The sequence below is a fragment of the Penaeus chinensis genome, chromosome 29 (genome assembly GCF_019202785.1).
Source record: "Penaeus chinensis breed Huanghai No. 1 chromosome 29, ASM1920278v2, whole genome shotgun sequence".
NCBI classification, from domain to species: Eukaryota; Metazoa; Arthropoda; class Malacostraca; order Decapoda; family Penaeidae; genus Penaeus; species Penaeus chinensis.
The window spans coordinates 18,308,065-18,310,564 of record NC_061847.1 but is presented as its reverse complement, the minus strand read 5'-3'; the positions used below and the strand labels follow the sequence as shown (position 1 = coordinate 18,310,564).

At 43.9% G+C, this 2,500-nt stretch overlaps 1 protein-coding gene across 1 annotated transcript in view; it reads right to left on the bottom strand.

The window, feature by feature from the left end:
- LOC125040404 overlaps nucleotides 1-2,472 on the bottom strand; it is a 42,746-nt gene extending 40,274 nt beyond the window's left edge. Inside the window, exon 1 of the mRNA XM_047634958.1 lies at nucleotides 2,371-2,472. Within this exon, the coding sequence (XP_047490914.1) occupies nucleotides 2,371-2,472 (102 nt within the window). The remainder of the gene's footprint in view (nucleotides 1-2,370) is intronic.
- Nucleotides 2,473-2,500: the final 28 nt, after the last annotated feature.

The window sequence follows — 2,500 nt, the reverse complement described above, 5'->3', positions numbered from 1 at the left end:
TTGGATGGATGAGCTTGCGCCGGAGGAAAGGCTCGAACGTATGTAAATTATGTTAGTATTTACCATGCGTGCGTATCATATCGCAGGAAAGCAGGATACATAAAACATTATAAGCCTTATTTTTTACTATTATATTTTTTTTTCTTTTTAGTACGAAAAAAATACAAAAAAAAAGAAAAAAGAGAGAGAGGAAGGATTGGTGTGAGAATGAAAATGAAATAGAGAGCCAGATACAGAGAGAGAGAGAGAGAGAAAGAGAAGAGAGAGAGAGAGAGAGAGAGAGAGAGAGAGAGAGAGAGAGAGAGAGAGAGAGAGAGAGAGAGAGAGAGAGAGAGAGAGAGACAGAGAGAGAGAGAGAGAGGAGAGAGAGAGAGAGAGAGAGAGAGAGAGAGAGAGAGAGAGAGAGAGAGAGAGAGACAGAGAGAGACAGAGAGAGAGAGAGAGAGAGAGAGAGAGAGAGAGAGAGAGAGAGAGAGAGAGAGAGAGAGAGAGAGAGAGAGAGAGAGAGAGAGAGAGAGAGAGAGAGAGAGAGAGAGAGAGAGAGAGAGAGAGAGAGAGAGAGAGAGAGAGAGAGAGAGAGAGAGAGAGAGAGAGAGAGAGAGAGAGAGAGAGAGAGAGAGAGAGAGAGAGAGAGAGAGAGAGAGAGAGAGAGAGAGAGAGAGAGAGAGAGAGAGAGAGAGAGAGAGAGAGAGAGAGAGAGAGAGAGAGAGAGAGAGAGAGAGAGAGAGAGAGAGAGAGAGAGAGAGAGAGAGAGAGAGAGAGAGAGAGAGAGAGAGAGAGAGAGAGAGAGAGAGAGAGAGAGAGAGAGAGAGAGAGAGAGAGAGAGAGAGAGAGAGAGAGAGAGAGAGAGAGAGAGAGAGAGAGAGAGAGAGAGAGAGAGAGAGAGAGAGAGAGAGAGAGAGAGAGAGAGAGAGAGAGAGAGAGAGAGAGAGAGAGAGAGAGAGAGAGAGAGAGAGAGACAGAGAGAGACAGACAGACAGACAGACAGACAGACAGACAGACAGACAGACAGACAGACAGACAGACAGACAGACAGACAGACAGACAGACAGACAGACAGACAGACAGACAGACAGACAGACAGATAGACAGACAGACAGACAGACAGACAGAAAGAAAGAGGAGGGAGGGAGCGAGTGAGCAGCCCGAGGCCACAAGGGCTGTGTCTTCTCATATTCATGAACAGCGCTCCACCCAGCAGGAAATTAAGGGCAAACTGTAAACAAAATATTAGCGTCTGTTCTCCTCTTGCAAAAATAAAAACACGGAATACAAGAGGCATGTTGTGTGAAATTTTGTTTTCTTTCTTTCCTATTCTGTGTGACTTTTTCTCTTTGATCCCTTTGTCTTCTGTTTCTCGCCTTCTCTCTTTTTTTTCCTTCGTCTTTTCACCTTTCCTTTTGTTTGTATATTCTTTTGTCTTTCCATCTGTTAGATTCATTTTAGTTTTTTCTCTCATTTTTTTCTTTTCTTTTCTTTCTTTCTTTCTTTCTTTCTTTCACTCTTTCTCTCACTCTCTCATTCCCTCCCTCCCTCTCTCCACTTCTCTCCCTCTTTATATATATATATATATATATATATATATATACATATATATATATACATATACATATACATATACATATACACATATACATACATATATATACATATATATATATATATATATATATATATATATATATATATACATACATACACACGTATGTGTGTCTGTGTGTGTGTGTTTGTGTGGTATATATATATATATATATATATATATATATATATATATATATAGAGAGAGAGAGAGAGAGAGAGAGAGAGAGAGAGAGAGAGAGAAAGAGAGATAGAGATAGAGAGAGAGAGAGAGAGAGAGAGAGAGAGAGAGAGAGAGAGAGAGAGAGAGAGAGAGAGAGAGAGAGAGAGAGAGAGAGCTAGAGCAAGAGAGAGAGAGAGAGAGAGAGAGACAGGGAGAGAGAGAGCCCTCATGTTTTTCCTATATACAGCCTTAGTAAAAGTCTAAATTATATCTCACTCTCATTCCACATTTACTCCCTCCTTTTTCAACTTCTCCCTCTCTCCTTCGCGCCTTTCTCTCTTCCTCCAGGAAATAACATGGGGAAATGGGCACTCGGGGCAAGCAAGGGAAGAAAATTACATTGGTTAGGCTGGCGAGTGCTTGATCCTGCATGCAGTAGTGGGGCCAAAGTGAGGGTATTGGGTAGAGGTAGGTAGTGAGGTTGGGGGGGGGGGGCAAGCGTTAGGTGGGGTTAGGTTTGGGGGGCAGGGCAGTGGGGAGTGGGTGGGGATGAGTTGTAGGAAAGAGGGGGGGGTTAAGTAATGGGCTTTTGGGTAGGGATGGGGTTGCATGAAGGGGATTGGTGTTACAGTGGGGTTAAGCAGGTTGTGGGTAGGGTAGTGGGGGTTGAGTGGGGGAGTCGAGGCTAGGTCAGGGCTGGGTAGTGGGAACTGGCTTGAATTGGGGGTCATGGTGAGGTTGGGCTTGGGTGGGGGGCGA